The sequence below is a fragment of the Dryobates pubescens genome, chromosome 3 (genome assembly GCF_014839835.1).
Source record: "Dryobates pubescens isolate bDryPub1 chromosome 3, bDryPub1.pri, whole genome shotgun sequence".
Lineage (NCBI taxonomy): Eukaryota > Metazoa > Chordata > Aves > Piciformes > Picidae > Dryobates > Dryobates pubescens.
The window spans coordinates 23,393,190-23,410,495 of record NC_071614.1 but is presented as its reverse complement, the minus strand read 5'-3'; the positions used below and the strand labels follow the sequence as shown (position 1 = coordinate 23,410,495).

Genomic DNA, 17,306 nt, shown 5'->3' with positions numbered 1-17,306 from the left:
AGGCAAGCCTGGAGTGAGGCCCACAGTGGGCTCTGCAACACCTCCACTCCAACCCTGCCAGGTTATGGGACCATCACCACATTTCCCCCCCTGCACATTCACGCATTGCTCCCCATCATGTTGCTCCCAGGATGGGGTGCTCATACCCCCCCTCCCCAAGTGTGTGAGGTTTTGGGGGGGAGGGTCTGTAGGGCAGAGATAGAGTGCAGGTGGAGTTTTGGGGGTGGACACTCTGTTGGGTGGGGATGGGGTGCAGGTGGGAGGTTGGAGTTCTGTAGTGCAGGGATAGGGTGTAGGTAAGGCATTTGGGGATGGGAAGTTCATAGGGCAGAGGTGGGGTGCAGGTGGAAGAGGTTGGGGATCTGTAGAGGCAGGGATGAGGGAGGAAGGGGTGAGCAGTCTATAGGATAACGATGGGATGCAGGTAGGGGATTGCAGAGAAAGCACAAGGTGGGGTCCCTGGGCTGCACCGGTCCAAACATCTCAGGGGGCTCTGACTATCAGAGATTCAGATTTACAGATTGCAATGGGTACCGCGCAGCTTGGTATCATCTGCCAACTTGGTGAGGATGCACTCAGTCCCACTGTCTATGCCATTGATGGACATATTGAGCAGCACTCATCCCAGTGCAGACCCTTGAGGGACACCACTTGTCACCCATCTCCATCTGGACATCAAGCTGTTGACCACTACTACTCTTTCTATGTAATCATCCAACCAATTCCTTATCCACTGGACAGTCTACCCGTCAAATCCCTCTCTCTCCTGTTTAGAGAGAGGGACGTTGAGGAGAACTGTGTCACAGGCTTTACAGAAGCCCAGATAAATGACACCTGTTGGTCTTCCCTTGCCCATTGTTACACCATTGTAGAAAGCCACTAAGCATCCCCATGGGATCCCTGGCTACAGGGGTCCTGGGAGCCGCTGGGGTCTCGAGGGGAACTTTGAAATTTCTGAAACGTGTCACAAGGATTCTGTGCTGCCGAGGGTGGGTCCCAAATGTCCCAGGAGACTCTGGGATTCCAGGACGCCCCGACAGGGTCCCTGCCAGGTATGGGCGATACGGAGACAGACCCCACCCGCCCCCAGGGGGCGCTGTGCGTGAGGGAGAGCTCCTGGAGTGGGCGTGGCCAGCGCCGCATTTGCCATGGCGATGGGGGCGGGGCGACCGGGGCCCGGTCCCACCCGCGGGGAGGGGCGGCAGAGGCAGCGGCTGCTGGTGCGCATGCGCGGGGCCACCCGTGTGGTCCCGGCCCGGTCCAGGCGAACCCGGCGCGGTGCGGAGGGTGCGGAGCGGCGGGAGGAGCGGCCGCGGCTCGAGCGCGGTGAGTGCGGGGCGGCACCGCGAGGAGGGACTTGACAGCACCACATCGGGCCGCCGCCATCGCCCGCATCCCGGTACTGGCGATTGCCATCCATCCCCCAGTACCCGACACGGAGGCCGACGGGGCTTCGGGGGTTGGAGCATCCGGGGGGCAGAGCGGTAAGGGTGGGGTGGGGGTGTCCGTCCGGTGCCCCTGGGGATAGTGCGGCCGTGACAGGTTGGGCGGCCCGGGGACGGAGCGGCCCTGTCGGGCGCCAGGGATGGAGTGGCCGTGACCGTGGTGGGAACCAGGCTGGGGATGGAGAGGGTAGCCCCGGGGCTCGGGAGGGCCGAGTCCGGCGATGTCAGTGATGGCGGGATCTGGCCTGACGCAGCGGCGGCCGCCGTTGCGTCCCCTTTGCGTTTCCCGCAGGGCCGCGGCCCCGGTACGGCACGGTACGGTATGGCACGGGCACAGCACGCCGGGAGCTGTAGTCCTGGCACCGGCGGGGCCTCCTGATACCGCGCAACGCCAGTTACCGGTCATCACCGCCGGTTACTGGTCATTACTGCCGGCTACACGGTATCACTACCAGTGACTGGGCATCACCGGGGAGACCCCTGGGCTATACGGGTCCTGCCGGACCCGAGTCTCTGTCAGGTGTGGGGCTCGTGGTGCTGCTGTCCCCCGTCCCACAGACAGCAGGGTGCCGCTGCTGGGTGATGCTCCTCGGACAGGCAGGCAGAGCCCCCGTGGCACAGGCTTGGCCAGAGCAGTCCAGAAGAGCATGGTCAGCAGCACGGTGACCAGTCAGAGTATGATGCACACCTGTCCATCATCCTCATGGTGACTCTGGAACAGTGTCACACCCAGGACGAGTGGGGCATGGGCAAGATGGCAGCATGATCACCAATGCTGCCACCCCCATAGGACATCCAGTCCCATCCACAAATGACCTCACCACCACGGTATGTGGTACACAGATCTTGACCCCTCTGGTGCCACTGGGGCTCTGTGGGGACATCGTGTGCCAGCATGGTTGGTCTGTGCATGGGGACATGGTGGGGGGACAGTTCTTCCCAGTGAGTGGCACAGGCACACTGTCACGTGGGGCCTCTCTTCTGGTGGCTTGGCCGTTGCCCATGAGAGGGTGTCCAGGTCAGGGGGTGCTCTGCCACAACACAGACCAGCTGGTGTGGATGTCTCCAGCCATGGGGTGCCAATGAGTGGCTCTTCCCGTGCTGAGTCTGCCAGCCTCCGGATCTGAGCCATCAAGAGGCACTTGTCATTAATATTTCAGGAATGCAGTGCTGGATGAGGACGCTGGCATGGGTGAGCGGGTACTATGGGAGGCACTGCCGGCGTCACTGAGCTCTGCACATGCTCCCACTGCTGCTATTTCAAGTTATTTAGGTTAGCCAGAGTGGAGCAGAGAGACCCATGAGGCTGGGCCACCCTCACTGTGCTCTGTGTCTGCATCAGCCAGGCACTGCCAGGAGAACCATGAGCTCCTGGTGCATGAGTGGCTGGTTTCCCTTTTCACAGGCTGGGATAGGTGCTGCCACCTGCTAAAGACCTGGGAAACCAGAAAGGGTGCTGGGGAATGGACCTGGCAAAGGAGCTGGGTGCTGTCTGCACCGAGGCAAACCTGTCTGCCACGCATGAGCTCTGATGTGGCACAGCATGGCACAGCTCAGGGATACTGTCCTCAGGGTAGGGGGAAGCGGTGCTGGGAAGGACATCTGTGATGGCCACCAGTGCAAGAGGCCACCTTTGCCAGTGCCTGGGCAGCCCTGCCCACACTGCCTGCCAGCTGCCAGATGAAGCGGGTGGCACTGCAGCGGCTCTGTGCAGCACTCAGCCCCCACTGGCTTGTCTGCCACCCCCCTCGCGTATTTGTCACTTGAGAAGCCACCGGGACGACTCCCAAAATAGAAACTGTGAGTCGCAGCAGCCCACCTCGCTCCGCCACAACGGTGCTGCCAGGCTGGTGCAGACGGCGAGGGGTCAGCACCGACTCAGAGGCTCGGTAGGCAGTGCTGCCCATCCAGCACGCGAGTAGCTGCAGTGGCACGCAGTTGGTGCCTGGCTTTGGCAGCCCGTGCTGGCACCACAACCTCGGTGCTGAGCAAACACATTCAGCGTGGCTGCCGGCCTCATTCTCCTCTCACTTTGTTTGGCCAGAGCGCACCGGCCCCGGCCCAGCGAGGGCTGCGGCGTGGGACGCCAGTGCCTTGCCGCCATCTCCCCGGCAGCGTCGGTGCGAGGAGCCAGGCTGGACGACCTCTCCACGCCCCGGCAGCGCCGGCAGGACAGGGCAGAGAGACACACCCGAGGGTTTTGTTCGCTGTTGGGCCTTGATTAGCAGCTCTGCGGCCGGACAATTAAAATGCAGCGGTAAGCGTCCCCCCCTGTCCCGGCAGCAGGGCTGGCCAGACGCCCAGCACAGGCGGCACAAGGCAGGGGGGGGCTGCCCAGCATGACAGGGAATGCACCCCGGATCCCTGCATCCCACCACCACAGAGGCACCAGCCTGGCAGCAGGGGCAATGCTGCCAAACCAGCTGCTGCTCCCTGGGGACCCCACGCCGAGGCAGCCATGTGTTGAGCCCTGTGCCAGAGCAGCTTCTCTCTCTGTGGCATGCCAAGAATTGGGACTAACTTCTTTCTTTTTATTCTTGCAAAAGCTGGTGGCAGCAACAGCAAACTGGCCAGGCCAGAGGCTACCTTTCCTGGGTGTGTCCATCACCTGGCACTGGGGTGGCAGCAGGGCCAGAGGGTTGGCACAAGCAGTGGGCTTCCCTGTGATTATGCTGGGGCATGCTCGGTGCTAACACAAAGGGCTTGGAAACATGGTGTGGTGTTTCAGAGAGTGGGCGTCACTCTGTGCCCTGGGCAGCGTCCCCTTACAGTGCTGATGGCGCTGGATGCTTGGGGCTGTGCCATGCCAGTGCCAGAGCAGGGTCAGGGTGCATGGCAGAGTGTGCGGGAGTTGGGGTGCGTCTGGCAGCAGCACTCCAGGGTGTGGCTTGCTGTGGTGACACCTGAATTCACCCTGCAGTGACACCCATCCCTGTGGCCTTTGGCATGGGTGTTGGCTTGCTTCAGCAAAGGGGAGGCCGTGGCTGCACCAAGGCACAGGGCAACAACACTGGCAGTTTGCTGGGAAGCACGGTGGAAATCCTGAGTGGTGGTGGGGTGCTGTGGGTGCCCCTTCCTGCTTGGCAAGATGATGAGGAAGATGCTGGGCTTAGCCCCAAACCAGGACTGGCCGAGGTTTCTGCTAGTGCCATGACCCACTGACGCTGGCACTGGGATGGCGTTGGAAGCTGTGCTGTGCCTGGAGCCATGTTGAGTGGTTCACTCCCTGACTCTGTGCCACCTTACCTGCCTGGGGAACATCCCTGGTGAGGGGCTGCCTACCTGGACCCCCAGTGGTGGTGTGGCAAAGGTCCCTTGCGCCTGGCCATGCAGGGCACTCCACAGCATGGGGCTGGGTGGGAGGCTTGCTTGTGGGGATTTGTCCACCCGGGTGCCAGCAGTGTGTGTCCCATCCTGCAGCGTGCAACCATTGCTGCATGCCCTCCACACAGAATGCTGGCAGAGGCCAGAGAGCTGTGTGCTGGTTCCAGGCACCATGCAACGCCTGCCCCCCTCCACCAGCTCGAGTAGAGCAAGAGCTAACCCCTGTGGCTCGGCATGACGGCCAAAGCCTGCAGGCGAGCCTCCAGCACCCGTCCCAGCCCTGCTCCGGCACTGCCGTGCGGCAGCTGCTCCCAGCTATTTTGGGAAAGGACGGCAATGGCGGGGAGGGGGTGTTTGTCACCAGGGAACCGGGGAGCGGGGAGTGTTGTCAGCCGGCTGCTGGCTCCTGGGCGGGGTGGGCAGCCAGCCTCCTGCCCACTCTGGCATCAGGCAAAGGCTGTGGCTTTGCCGGCCGCACCGCGGCGGCCGCACCGCAGTGCGCGTGGCTCTGGCTCTCCGCCGCGCATGACTCAGCTCGGGGCTGCGGGGGGCACCTGCCTGCAAGCCCAGCCTGTGCGGGGCGGCCCGCGGCTCTTCGGACAGGCGATGTGGCCGGCACCATACGGTGGCTTTGGTCCTCCTCGCCGGGGATTGAGGTGCCCCCTACGCCGTGCCGGGGGCTGCTGGGGCCTCATTTCCAGCGGCTAAAAATACCGGCACCCCTGCTGCTTCACGGCGACACTGACCCTGCATGGGGTGCTGGAGGTCCCAGCGAGGGTCCGGCCCCACTTAGCTGCTGGTGGCCGTTCAGCCAGCTGGGCTGCGTGGCTGTGCATCACCGGTGCTGAGTCACAGCAGTGCCGAGGCTAGGGGGGGGTGGCGGGGGGTGTCTGCAGCCACCAACACCTTTCCTCTTCACAAGCCCAGGGAGGTGGCAGCACCCCACGGCCACCTACCGGTGCACCCACAGCTCCTCTCTGCTGGGTGGCAGGGGGTCCTGCTCCCATTCATGCCCATAGTGCAGTCATGGTGCAGTCAGTGCCCCCCCTCATCAGCCCCACACAACACCCTGGGCTGTGGTAGCAGGCAGGTGGGTCTAGGTGAGTGATGGAGGGCCAGGGGGGATTAAGGGGAGTCACTCCCTACCCAGAGCCCCTGTCTGGCAGCTGGGCCCACGCCCTGCAGCCCCCCCTCACCCGGGAGCGGGAAGCGGATTAACACTGCTGCTGCTGTGCTGGGGAGGGTGGGATGGGGGAGGTGGGGAAGGCGTGGGCAGCAAGGTTCGATGGGGACCCTCATTCAGGGAGGGCACAGGGATGGTCCCTGCTGTGAAACGTTTGCTGGGAGCTGGTGGGATGGTGTCATGGTACACCACCCCCCAGTTCCACAGCATGGCTCCATAGTGCTCTGCCATTGCACAGCCATAGCAATGGGGTCTTCACTCTCATTGTGCCTGGGCAGAGCCTTCCACCATCTGGGAGCGGGTTTGTGGCTATGCCTGCTGACAGATGTTGCCCCTCTAAGCTCTGTTCTAATGGGCCCCGATCCTGGCCCCAGCAGATTAGGGCTGCAAGGGGGGGGCATAAGCTGCTTATGGGCCAGCACTGGCCCCTGGGAGCCCCATGGCCTTGCAGAGGGAAGGAGCTGTGCCCTGGCACAGGGGTAGTGCCCTCAGTGGTGCCTGTATCCCCTTGAGACACCCTGCCGGTGAGCCACGTCCTGCACTGCATGCATGTGCTGCGGTGGGTCCCATTTCTCAGCACCCAATGACATGGCCCACCCAGCTGCCCCTGCTCAGGGGAGAGGTCCACCTGGTTGTGTGGGATGTCAGAGGGCTGCCAGGGACCCTCATGCTCCCTACACCTGGGGACACAGCTGGGGCTGGGGGTCTGCAGTGTCCCCTGATGCTGGAGCCTGGATGGGATGGGCACTCTGAGTCTGCCACCCTTGACATGGAGCAGGGCTGGGTTGGGAGGCACAGCACCCAAGGTGGGGGTCATACCAGGGTGATGATGCCAGCGTGATGCCCATCTCTTCACAGCTGGGGCATGGCCGTCAATGTGTACTCGACGTCGGTGACCAGCGAGAACCTGAGCCGCCATGACATGCTCGCCTGGGTCAACGATTCTCTCCAGCTCAACTACACCAAGATTGAGCAGCTCTGCTCAGGTGAGGCATGGGTCCCAGTGGCGGGGGAACTGGGATGGGGACACGGATGGTGGTGGTGTGCTGCTAACCCCCTCCCCTGACGCCACGGTGTGGCCACGGCGCAGGGGCTGCCTATTGCCAGTTCATGGACATGCTGTTCCCTGGCTGCGTCCACCTGCGGAAGGTCAAGTTCCAGGCCAAGCTGGAGCACGAGTACATCCACAACTTCAAGGTGCTGCAGGCTGCCTTCAAGAAGATGGGAGTGGACAAAGTAGGTCCACAGGGTGGGCAGGGGGACACGGTGGGATGGGGGCCATGCCGAGAGGGCAGCCCTACCACCCGCTCTCTGTCTCCCTCGCAGATCATCGCAGTGGAGAGGCTGGTGAAGGGCAAGTTCCAGGACAACTTTGAGTTCATCCAGTGGTTTAAGAAATTCTTTGACGCCAACTACGACGGGAAGGAGTACAACCCGCTGCTGGCACGGCAGGGCCAGGACGTCACGCCCCCTCCAAACCCAGGTGATCACATCTTCAACAAACCCAAGAAACCCATTGGCACTGCAGGTAATGTCCGGGTCCTCCCCGGCGAGCGCTGCCCCCCTGCCCTCCTGCACCCCACGTCATTCTGGCCGCAGACGGGTGTCTCCTCTCCGCCTTGTCCCCCACCATCCCTGCCTGTGCCCCACTGTGCTGCCTGCTTTTGATCAGGGGTGGGTCAGAGGGTCTTCAGGGACATGCAGGGCAGAGGTGACACTGGAGGGACTAGTAGGGAGCTAGGCAAGGCTGAGCTGCCTCCATCCTGCTCACCCTGGGTCTGTGTGTGATTTATACTCCCCCAGACCCCACCCTGGCTGCCTTCCCCACTGTGCCAGCCTGTTCCCAGACATGAGTGATGCTCTGTGGTCATTGTGGGCTCTTTGTGCCAACCGTGCAGGAGCATCTCAAGGACTGGGCCCTTTCCATCCCACAGCAAACCCCAGTTAGGCTACAAGCACCTCTCGAGGGGGCTAGGGGTGAGATTTGCCAGGGAAAACTGAGGCAGAGGAGGAGCCTGGAGTCATGGCTCATCCTTCAGTGCTCTGCCTGCCCTTGCTGCCCACACTACTGGCCCCAGGTACCTCACACAATGCAGGGAGGGGTTCCTGCTATCACCTCCCCAGGCCGGTATTAACCCGTTGGTCCCCATCTGTTGTCAAGTTCCCCAGAGAACCTCTCCCACCGGCCCCAAGAACACATCAAATCCAGCTCGCCTCAGCAACGTTCCCAGCAGCATCCTCCGGAAAAACTCCCCTGCAGCTCGTAACGGGGGCACTGAGGCTGATGCACAGATCCTGGAGCTCAACCAGCAGGTAGGCAGGACCCCTGCCCACCCCTGCCTGCTGCTGGTGGGACCGGGGAGCACCCTGGGTGAGTGGAGAAAGTGCTGAGCCCACAGGTGTGGGGACTTTGAACCTAAGGTTTGGCCCCTTCCTGCAGCTGATGGACCTGAAGCTGACGGTGGACGGGCTGGAGAAGGAGCGGGATTTCTACTTCAGCAAGCTGCGGGACATCGAGCTGATCTGCCAGGAGCATGAGAATGAGAACAGCCCCATCATCACCGGCATCATCAGTGTCCTCTACGCCACAGAGGTGAGGGCTAGGCATCGCTGCCCACCCCCCAAGGACCTCCAGCCCCTCCATCCTGCTTTCTGGGCTTCGCTGGGAAGAGGGTCTCCCGCATTTGGTGCCAGAGGGGGCAGTCTGGGCTTTGCTGAAGCCCTTGCTCATGCTGGAAGGGCCCATGGGGATAAGGCAGGAGCCAGCCAGGAGCAGGATTGCCCACCCCATGCCATCCTTGGGCTGATGGCCACTCATACCCCCTTGCTAGGAGGGCTTTGCCCCACCGGAGGATGATGAGCTGGAGGAGCAGCAGCCAGAGGACCAGGACGAGTACTAGCCCCGGCACGCTCCCGCGCCCCGCCCCGCGCTGTTCCCCCCACCATAGACATTCGAGGTCCTGAGCCCGTGCGCCTCGCCCTGCACTGTCTCACGCCATTAGTCTCCATCACGGCGTCCAGCAGCTCCGGTGGGAAGCCGCTGTCTCCATCATTGATGTCCACCCAGCGAGGAACACAGTTGTACCTCCGCCGGGGGCTGGGGGGGTGGGCACAGGCTCCGGCCCTCGCCACCCCTACCCCCCGTATTTATTTCCGTTGTCCCCTCCGGCGCGAGTGCACAGCCGCCCCTGTGACCCCGCCTGCCCTGCTCTGTGAGAGCAAGAGGGAAAGAATGAGTCCTCTTTGGAGTGGTTGTCCTGGGGTGGAGGGTGCCAGCATGGTGCCTGCACCCTGCCAGCCCCAGGGAGGGAGGCTGGAGCCAGGGACCACTGCATGGAACTCGGTGGCCTCTCGTCAGCCTTCAGAGAGAACATGGCTTGGAGGAGGAAGATGTTGCTTCAGGTTCCTGGGAAGGTGATAAAGAAACCGCAGCCTGGCTAGGACATGGCCACCTGCCTGTACATGCAGGTGCAGGCAGCAAGGGAGGGACTCAACCACCACGAGCCAGGATTGAGGATCCCGGAGTGGGAGCCTGTCGCCACCATGGAGTCCTCTCCTCTTGCCCATGGCTACAGAGGACTCCCTGGGGCTGAGCCAGCCAGGTCTCTGCTGGGGCACGTTTGCCAAGAGCGGCAGGCAGAGCTGGCCCCGGCCATCGTCCCTCCCGCTGCATCGCTTGTCTGGTCCGTCACTCCGGTCGCAAAGCCTGCATCTGTGTTCAGTTTTATTTAAAATAAAACTCGTGTGGTTAAAACCTTGTCCTGGACGCTCCCTGTCCTGGCTCCAGGCCCCCTGTGGTTGAAAAGGGTAGGGAGGAGGAACCTGGAACTACCAGCCTGTCAGCCCCACCTCTGTATCTGGGGGGATCATGGAGCAGGTCTTCCTAGAAGCTTGGGTAAGGCACACAGAGGACAGGAAGGTGATTCCAGACAGCCAGCATAGCTTCATCGAGGGCAACTCCAGCCTGACCAACCCAGTGGCCCTCTGCGGTGGAGTGAGTACATTAGTGGACAAAGGAAGATGTCTGAGTTTTGCCAGCCTGGCCTTTGACTTGGTCACCCCAAACATCCTTCTCTTTCAGCTGAAGACAGACAGATTTATTGGTGCTCACAGTCAGAGTAGTGGTCAACTGTCTGGTGTCCAGATGGAGAATGGTGTCCCTCAGGGGTTTGTAGTGGGACCAGTGTTGTTTAGTACCTTCTTCAGTGACGTGGATAGTGGAATCAAGTGAAGTGCACCCTCAGCAAATGTGCAAATGACATCAAGCTGAGTGGTACAGCTGAAACTCCTGAGGATGTCATCCAGAGGGACCTGTACAAGATGAAAAATCGAGACCATGTGAACCTCCTGAGGTTCAGTGAGGCCAAGCACAAGGTCCTGCACCTGGGTAAGGGCACCCCCTGGTGTCAGTGCAGACTGGTCAACGAAGGGATGGAGAGATGGAGAGCAGCCCTGTGGAGAAGGACTTGGAGGTGCAGGTGGGTGAAAAGCTGAACCAGAGCTGGCAATGTGCGCTCACAGCACAGAAGCCAACTGTCTCCCGTGTTGCATCCAAACAGTGTGGCCAGCAGGTCCAGGAAGGGGATTCTGCCTATCTGCAGTGAGGATAGGCTGAAAGAGTTGGGGTTCTTCTGCCTGGAGAAACCTCTGGGGAGACCTGGCCTAGCATCTGCTGCCTGCTGGTGAGATCACAAGAGATCGTGGCCAGGCTGTGGATGACAGTCGTGACAGTGCTCGGAAGGTAGCCCCTCCAACCCAGGCCACAGCACCAGGAGTCCAACAGGAACAGGCAGGAAGTCCCTGACAAAGTTCAGGCACTGCACGGAGTATGCAGTGTGTAGCCAGGATGGGGACCACGGGGAGCAAACGTGTCCCAGCCTTGGGGACAAGCACTGTAGGAATTGAGGGGCTGGAGGTGCCACAGACCAGTGTCACGCTGGGCTTTGGGGTCCCGGGGACCGAGGAAAGACTGGTGCAGAGATGAAGACTAGGGCAGAGGCCACAGCTCAAATAGTTGTTCAGTTTTGCCCCTGCACCTCAGAAGGACATTTTGGTGCTGGAGTGTCTTCAAAGGGCAATGAAGCTGGTGAAGGGCGTAGAGCACTGAGGAGCAGCGGAGGGAACTGGGGTTGTTTAGCCTGAAGGAGGGTCGAGGACACCTTCTTGCTCTGTACAAGTCCCTGAAAAGAGGTTGGTTTGAACTGGGGGTTGGTCTCTTGTCCCAGGTCAAAAGTGATAGATGAAACAGCCTCAAGTTGTGGCAAGAGAGAGTGATGTTGGACATGAGGAACAATTTCCTCATGGAAAGGGTCGTTAAGGCCTGGAACAGGCTGCCCAGGGCAGTGGTGGAGTCCCCCTCCCTGGAGAGGTTTCAAAGCTATGGAGATGTGGCACTGAGGGATGTGGTACAGTGGTGTCCTGGCAGTGCTGGGTTAATGGTTGGACCCAATGGTCTTAAAGGTCCTTTCCAACCAAACCCAAGACGTGATTCTGTGATTCTAGGATACCTGCTGGGACAGGGATGAAGGCAGGGAATGCAGTTGCAGGATTCCTTGGGCCTGATGTGCCACACCAGATATGCCCAGGAACTGGCAGGGGCCACGCTCAGTGACCTGTCATAGCCACGGCGGTAGCAGAGGTACCCGAGAGCCGCAGGACAGTCAATGTCACGTGCGGCCAGGCTCGGTGGAGGCACAGCTGGGTGCCAGGCGGGCGGTGGTGAGTAGACTTTCAGTATTCGGTTCGTAGCAGAGATCGCCGCACGGCGGAGCGTTGGGACCACTCGCTGGGCATCCCGAGGGTCTCGGGTGGGGACGCAGAAACAAAGCGGGGAGGCTGGCTGCGGACAGGTGGGCAGCTCGAAACAGCCAGGGAGCGGCACGGCTCAGCCTCTACCGTAGCGGAGCAATCTCGGGGCCCCGACTGCAAGGGCTGAAAGAGGGTCGGGGTCCGGGGCGGGGCCATGCAGATAAGAGACCGCGCGGGGTGACGGGAGCTCACCGCTCCGCCACACGGCCGGGCGCGGCTCCGGCGGCATCGGGACAGGAGGGTGTCGGAACGGGGGTGTCGAGACGTGGCGTGGTGGGGTGGGTGGAGTGTCCGTGCGATGTGTGGGTGTCCGTGCGTTGAGTGTGCGTGCGGCGGCGGGCGGCGCGGTGGTGCGGGAAATGAAAGCATACTTACCTGGCAGGGGAGACACCATGATCAGGCAGGTGGTTTTCCCAGGGCGAGGCTCATCCTTTGCACTCCGGGTGTGCTGACCCCTGCGATTTCCCCAAATGCGGGAAACTCGACTGCATAATTTGTGGTAGTGGGGGACTGCGTTCGCGCTCTCTCCTGGCATTGCGGTGACAAAAGACAGACGCAGGGGTTTGCTGAGGGAGAACGGCATCTCCGCTACGGAAGTGCCGGGAAGCTCCAGCGCCCGCCAAACCTCTCTGCTGCGAGAGCTGGCAAATGGCGGACAGAGGGTCACACTCGGGACTCACGGGGACCGGGACCATGCCCATCCGCTGCGGCCTCGCCCAGGGACGACGCACACCGCTCCTCTCTTCCCGCCATGGAACCGGCCTTGTTCCGTCGCTTACCGCTTCGCTCCCATGCCTTCTGAAACAATACCCAACCTCTGGCCGCCTGCGCTCAGCGCTGCACCTCCCCGACGCCCTCTGCTGCCCGCCACGCCCCACGGCGACATCTTGTGCCCGGGACGAGTCACAACAACTCCTCACTTCCCTAACCCCCACTGCCACTCAGCGCCACTTGTGTACACGCTTGCCCAACAACGGCACCCCGCCTCGGCTCAGCAAAAGACGCTCAGCAAATGAGACCTCACCGAACCTTAGCCCCATCCTGTTCCTCCCCTCAAACTGCTCTGCTTTTGGCACCACAACACCAGGGGAGAGCGCGAACGCAGTCCCCCACTACCACAAATTATGCAGTCGAGTTTCCCGCATTTGGGGAAATCGCAGGGGTCAGCACACCCGGAGTGCAAAGGATGAGCCTCGCCCTGGGAAAACCACCTGCCTGATCATGGTGTCTCCCCTGCCAGGTAAGTATGCTTTCATTCCCCGCACCGCCGCGCCGCCCGCCGCCGCACGCACACTCAACACACGGACACCCCACGCCTCACCGACACCTCGGACACTTCACCACGCCTCATCCCGACACCCCCGTCCCGACGACACCCCGTCCTGCCGCCGCCCGCGCTCGCGCTACCCGTGCCCCGCCGTGCGGCTCACCGCTGAGCTCCCGTCACGCCGCGCGGTGGCTCATCTGCATGGCCCCGCCCCGAGTCCTAGAGCCCCACCCTGTCCGTTCCTGGCTGCTCTGCCGGCAGCCTCGCGGCCTCCGTGGCCCTTTCCGAACAATTCCAGCTCTGCCCCGCCCCTTGCGGCTCTATCGCCTATGCGTACCGAACTCTAGCATCTCTTCACCTCATCAGTCGGTCACATCATCAACAAGCGTCAGCCTGGACATCTCTTCTGCCCTGCTCCTGTTCTAACCATAAACAAACCCTTTCCTCTCTTGGACAGCATCGGCCAGTGTCAGCCACGGCCCAGCTCTGGACGCTCATCTTCTATCCTTGCACGCACCCATGTCTCTCAACGCCAGGCCTGGCCCTGAAGTCGGTGCCACCTCCTCTTCCTCCCGTGTTCCACACAGAGGGACGTGTCCAAAGCAGCCAACCCTGCTGCTTGGCTGAGGATACCTTGTGGACTGCCTGCCAAGCACCAGTTCCTGTGGAGCCCAGGTAGCATTGTCCCAATACTGGGTTCTTTATGCTGTGTGCATAAATCAACTGACACACAGAGTTCTGTGCAGTAAAGGGTGCTGGGTGATGACTCCACAAGGATGTCACACCATCTAAATCTGAGGCAGAGACCTGCACATTAAATTACATTAGGTGAGGCCAAACCCAACACTTGCTACCTAGAGACCTGCAGACATAGCTTGATTGTTACTCCATCTTCAAGGTACTGATGCCATAAAATCTGGTTATGTAAGGAACTCCTCTAAGACTCCAGCAGTAAGTTTTAGAAGGCAGGCATTTTTGTTTCAAAGTTGTGAAAGTTTGGGTGCAAGGAGAATCATGTCTCAGATCTTGCGTGCTGGCGGGACAGAGCAGCCACTTGGTTCTTAAACACATGGATATACATTGGATTATAGTCATCCATATCCATCTAATTTTCTGGAACTGATCACCATATTTATGTATCTATTACACGTGTGGTGCAACTCTGTGGTGGTCTCTGAGGGGCCCGTGGTGCTATTCAAAGGGTCTAACATTGTCCTTTAGTTGAACTTTAGTACTAAGTTTGCACAGCTTGCAGGAATTTCATCATTGTTTTTTCAGCCTTGAGGATGGCCTGGTTTAGGCTTCCTTATCAAAGAAGCAGGGCTCCTATCTATTGTGTGTGATGGGAACATCCGTGTCTTGTCCTTGGAGATTCAATGTGCACAGTTGCTCTTTGTTAGCAAGTCTTCATTTACACTGAGCTGTATTTACTTTATCGGTACAACCACCTCTAAAATCGCTGCACATGCTGCGAGGGTAAGGGGCTCGGCTTGGTCAGAGCTTCTCTAGAGAGGTGGTACTGAATAGAGCCATTGATACTAAACAGAGCCTTTGTTGGCAGCCTAATTTTAGGTGCTTGTTTTTGCACATATCTTTTTAGGAACATAGTTGCCAAAATCACAGAGCTCAGCAACAAATAATAGGAGACTTCCAGAACTCCACAGGAGATAAGAGGATCTTTGGAGCATTGTTTTTGGAATGGATGGTCCATATCTAGTGGCAAAAGCAAAAGGATTGCAGCCTTGACCAAGTCAGAAGCAGTTTACACTTTGGCAGTCAACTGATGGATGTAGAGAGGATGCACGGGGACAGGGTTTACTGCAGGGCACTTTGAGGATGACTATAAGTTGCCACTAGAGACCTCCGGTGGACCACAGACTCATTTTGGACTGCAGAATAAAGCGTGCCATATCTTACTAATGAACATGTTAATTAATTCCAGGAGATGATATGAATATGTTACCAAATGACTGGAAATTTACTGAATATTTATAATTAATACCTATGTAAACTGCTTGAGTTTGGGATAAGGCTCCTTCATCTTCGCAAAGCTATTTGCATGTGCAGCCAGCACTGCAATGAAACACTGCTGGCCTCCTGATACCCCAATATGAGTCTCAGGAGGTTTTCTTACAGGTGACTTTTCAAGTATCAGAGGAGATGTGATTGGTCATAATGGTATCTTAATCAGCAGGAGGCAACTAAAGGTGACATAGGGATTTACCATTAATCAAGATGCCCACAATCACTCTCACATTCTGCTACACCTCCTGCCAAACGTTTTAAGTGCCATACCCACAGTTTACACCAACAATCGGTTAGCTGGGGATTAATCACAACATAGGGACCTCTCATCCTGGTTGACTTGGTTTCAAAGCAGGTTCTTCATGATTATCTGACCTTGTGATTCTGTGATTACCTGATTTTAATAATGTCATCTTTTTTCTTCTTGATGTACTATGGCCCAGAGTGGTATCAGTCTGTACCAAGTGCTCATGGAGAGACACAAGACAGCAGCATCTGGCTGCATGGCAGCAGGATCACAGATGTTCCAGGCACAGGACAGTGGCCAAGGAGCCTCCTGTTTTTAACCGACCGGTGCAGGAGGCGCATCGGAGACCCCACCTCATCTCACTTCTCCAGGCCGTTACCATACCGTCCCGGTCGCCTCCCGCCGATTTGCTTCAGAGCAAATCCGCAGAGCCAAGTAAAATCTGTAGGGGCGGGGCCATGCAGATGAGCCACCGCGCGGCGTGACGGGAGCTCAGCGGTGAGCCGCACGGCGGGGAACGGGCAGCGCGAGCGCGGGCGGCGGCAGGACGGGGTGTCGTCGGACGGGGGTGTCGGGATGAGGCGTGGTGAAGTGTCCGAGGTGTCGGTGGGGCGTGGGGTGTCCGTGTGTTGAGTGTGCGTGCGGCGGCGGGCGGCGCGGCGGTGCGGGGAATGAAAGCATACTTACCTGGCAGGGGAGACACCATGATCAGGCAGGTGGTTTTCCCAGGGCGAGGCTCATCCTTTGCACTCCGGGTGTGCTGACCCCTGCGATTTCCCCAAATGCGGGAAACTCGACTGCATAATTTGTGGTAGTGGGGGACTGCGTTCGCGCTCTCCCCTGGTGTTGTGGTGCCAAAAGCAGAGCAGTTGAGGGGAGGAACAGGATGGGGCTAAGGTTCGGTGAGGTCTCATTTGCTGAGCGTCTTTTGCTGAGCCGAGGCGGGGTGCCGTTGTTGGGCAAGCGTGTACACAAGTGGCGCTGAGTGGCAGTGGGGGTTAGGGAAGTGAGGAGTTGTTGTGACTCGTCCCGGGCACAAGATGTCGCCGTGGGGCGTGGCGGGCAGCAGAGGGCGTCGGGGAGGTGCAGCGCTGAGCGCAGGCGGCCAGAGGTTGGGTATTGTTTCAGAAGGCATGGGAGCGAAGCGGTAAGCGACGGAACAAGGCCGGTTCCATGGCGGGAAGAGAGGAGCGGTGTGCGTCGTCCCTGGGCGAGGCCGCAGCGGATGGGCATGGTCCCGGTCCCCGTGAGTCCCGAGTGTGACCCTCTGTCCGCCATTTGCCAGCTCTCGCAGCAGAGAGGTTTGGCGGGCGCTGGAGCTTCCCGGCACTTCCGTAGCGGAGATGCCGTTCTCCCTCAGCAAACCCCTGCGTCTGTCTTTTGTCACCGCAATGCCAGGGGAGAGCGCGAACGCAGTCCCCCACTACCACAAATTATGCAGTCGAGTTTCCCGCATTTGGGGAAATCGCAGGGGTCAGCACACCCGGAGTGCAAAGGATGAGCCTCGCCCTGGGAAAACCACCTGCCTGATCATGGTGTCTCCCCTGCCAGGTAAGTATGCTTTCATTTCCCGCACCACCGCGCCGCCCGCCGCCGCACGCACACTCAACGCACGGACACCCACACATCGCACGGACACTCCACCCACCCCACCACGCCACGTCTCGACACCCCCGTTCCGACACCCTCCTGTCCCGATGCCGCCGGAGCCGCGCCCGGCCGTGTGGCGGAGCGGTGAGCTCCCGTCACCCCGCGCGGTCTCTTATCTGCATGGCCCCGCCCCGGACCCCGACCCTCTTTCAGCCCTTGCAGTCGGGGCCCCGAGATTGCTCCGCTACGGTAGAGGCTGAGCCGTGCCGCTCCCTGGCTGTTTCGAGCTGCCCACCTGTCCGCAGCCAGCCTCCCCGCTTTGTTTCTGCGTCCCCACCCGAGACCCTCGGGATGCCCAGCGAGTGGTCCCAACGCTCCGCCGTGCGGCGATCTCTGCTACGAACCGAATACTGAAAG

At 60.0% G+C, this 17,306-nt stretch overlaps 1 protein-coding gene and 4 non-coding genes across 11 annotated transcripts; 3 read left to right on the top strand and 2 right to left on the bottom strand.

Moving 5' to 3' along the window:
* Positions 1 to 1,194: 1,194 nt before the first annotated feature.
* MAPRE3 (microtubule associated protein RP/EB family member 3) lies at positions 1,195 to 9,722 on the top strand. Of its 7 annotated transcripts, none has more exons than XM_054179792.1 (8): positions 1,210 to 1,326; positions 3,490 to 3,702; positions 6,811 to 6,938; positions 7,043 to 7,188; positions 7,279 to 7,435; positions 8,114 to 8,265; positions 8,393 to 8,545; positions 8,784 to 9,722. In XM_054179792.1, the coding sequence occupies exons 2-8, from the start codon at positions 3,695 to 3,697 to the stop codon at positions 8,850 to 8,852; spliced, it is 813 nt and encodes a 270-aa protein (XP_054035767.1). In that variant the 5' UTR covers positions 1,210 to 1,326; positions 3,490 to 3,694; the 3' UTR covers positions 8,853 to 9,722. The 7 variants fall into 7 exon arrangements, with proteins under 7 accessions (XP_054035772.1, XP_054035767.1, XP_054035769.1 ...); XM_054179794.1 differs by having other exon boundaries at positions 7,102 to 7,188; positions 7,279 to 7,480; positions 8,784 to 9,721; XM_054179790.1 differs by having other exon boundaries at positions 7,279 to 7,480; positions 8,784 to 9,721.
* A 2,405-nt stretch (positions 9,723 to 12,127) lies between these two features.
* LOC128899928 (U1 spliceosomal RNA) lies at positions 12,128 to 12,291 on the top strand. Its single transcript, XR_008463182.1, has one exon. It is a non-coding gene; the product is annotated as a U1 spliceosomal RNA (small nuclear RNA).
* Positions 12,292 to 12,844: 553 nt separating this feature from the next.
* Positions 12,845 to 13,008, bottom strand: LOC128899934 (U1 spliceosomal RNA). The gene has a single exon (XR_008463188.1). It is a non-coding gene; the product is annotated as a U1 spliceosomal RNA (small nuclear RNA).
* A 2,970-nt stretch (positions 13,009 to 15,978) lies between these two features.
* Positions 15,979 to 16,142, top strand: LOC128899933 (U1 spliceosomal RNA). Its single transcript, XR_008463187.1, has one exon. It is a non-coding gene; the product is annotated as a U1 spliceosomal RNA (small nuclear RNA).
* A 552-nt stretch (positions 16,143 to 16,694) lies between these two features.
* On the bottom strand, positions 16,695 to 16,858 carry LOC128899932 (U1 spliceosomal RNA). Its single transcript, XR_008463186.1, has one exon. It is a non-coding gene; the product is annotated as a U1 spliceosomal RNA (small nuclear RNA).
* Between the last annotated feature and the right edge of the window lie 448 nt (positions 16,859 to 17,306).

What these genes read in the sequence shown, in the direction of transcription:
- MAPRE3 (XM_054179790.1), top strand. An exon ending in AGAAGATGGGAGTGGACAAA is followed by an intron (nt 7,189 to 7,278) that starts GTAGGTCCACAG and finishes TCTCCCTCGCAG; the next exon opens with ATCATCGCAGTGGAGAGGCT. An exon ending in GTGTCCTCTACGCCACAGAG is followed by an intron (nt 8,546 to 8,783) that starts GTGAGGGCTAGG and finishes CCCCCTTGCTAG; the next exon opens with GAGGGCTTTGCCCCACCGGA.